This window comes from Penaeus monodon, chromosome 28 (assembly GCF_015228065.2).
Source record: "Penaeus monodon isolate SGIC_2016 chromosome 28, NSTDA_Pmon_1, whole genome shotgun sequence".
In the NCBI taxonomy this organism is placed as follows: domain Eukaryota; kingdom Metazoa; phylum Arthropoda; class Malacostraca; order Decapoda; family Penaeidae; genus Penaeus; species Penaeus monodon.
The window spans coordinates 13614566-13615153 of NC_051413.1; the positions used below are offsets into that span (position 1 = coordinate 13614566).

The 588-nt window shown below is 44.7% G+C and overlaps 1 protein-coding gene across 1 annotated transcript in view; it reads left to right on the top strand.

Moving 5' to 3' along the window:
- The window catches only part of LOC119591044 (formin-like protein 5), a 7027-nt gene that overhangs the window by 631 nt on the left and 5808 nt on the right, over positions 1-588 (top strand). The window contains exons 3-4 of the mRNA XM_037939771.1: positions 5-184; positions 369-463. Of these exons, the coding sequence (XP_037795699.1) occupies positions 5-184; positions 369-463 (275 nt within the window). The remainder of the gene's footprint in view (positions 1-4; positions 185-368; positions 464-588) is intronic.

Consider the following 588-nt stretch of genomic DNA (forward strand, 5'->3'; position numbering starts at 1 on the left):
GAAGTTATTAGTTGGTCCTACATAACTGGTACTTATTCCTCCTCCACTGCCACCTGCGGAACCTCTTCCAAACGAACCTCCCCCGAAGGATCCACCTCCTCCGAAGCTATTGGTTGGTCCTCCGTAGGAGCGGCTGATGCCGCCAGAGGATCCTCCGCCACAGCCTCCGCCGAGGGGAGCTGCTGTAGGCCGAACCGACAGCAAACCCAACACCACACACTCCGTCTCTGAAAAGAACAGGACTTTTTTATTTTAATAACATCTGTTGTAATGAAATAGTGGTAAAGTATGCCTCATACTACATGGTAATTAAAAGGGTGTAAAATTTTGAAGACTATTCAAACAAACGACTGCATATCAAATTACAGTCTCGTCAAGAAATGTTACCATAGTGAGTATGAGAGGTGATACTGTGTCAGTGCCAGAGAGGAAACCTTTTATACAACTTCACTTCCGTGTCAGGGTCAAGTGACATCAACTTGGATGACAGAGTGTTTTCATTTGAGGAGGACGGAAGCTCAATGCCATTTATCGACTAGTGGAAGTAGATGAATTTGTTGTGTATATGGGAAGAAGGAAGTAATAATC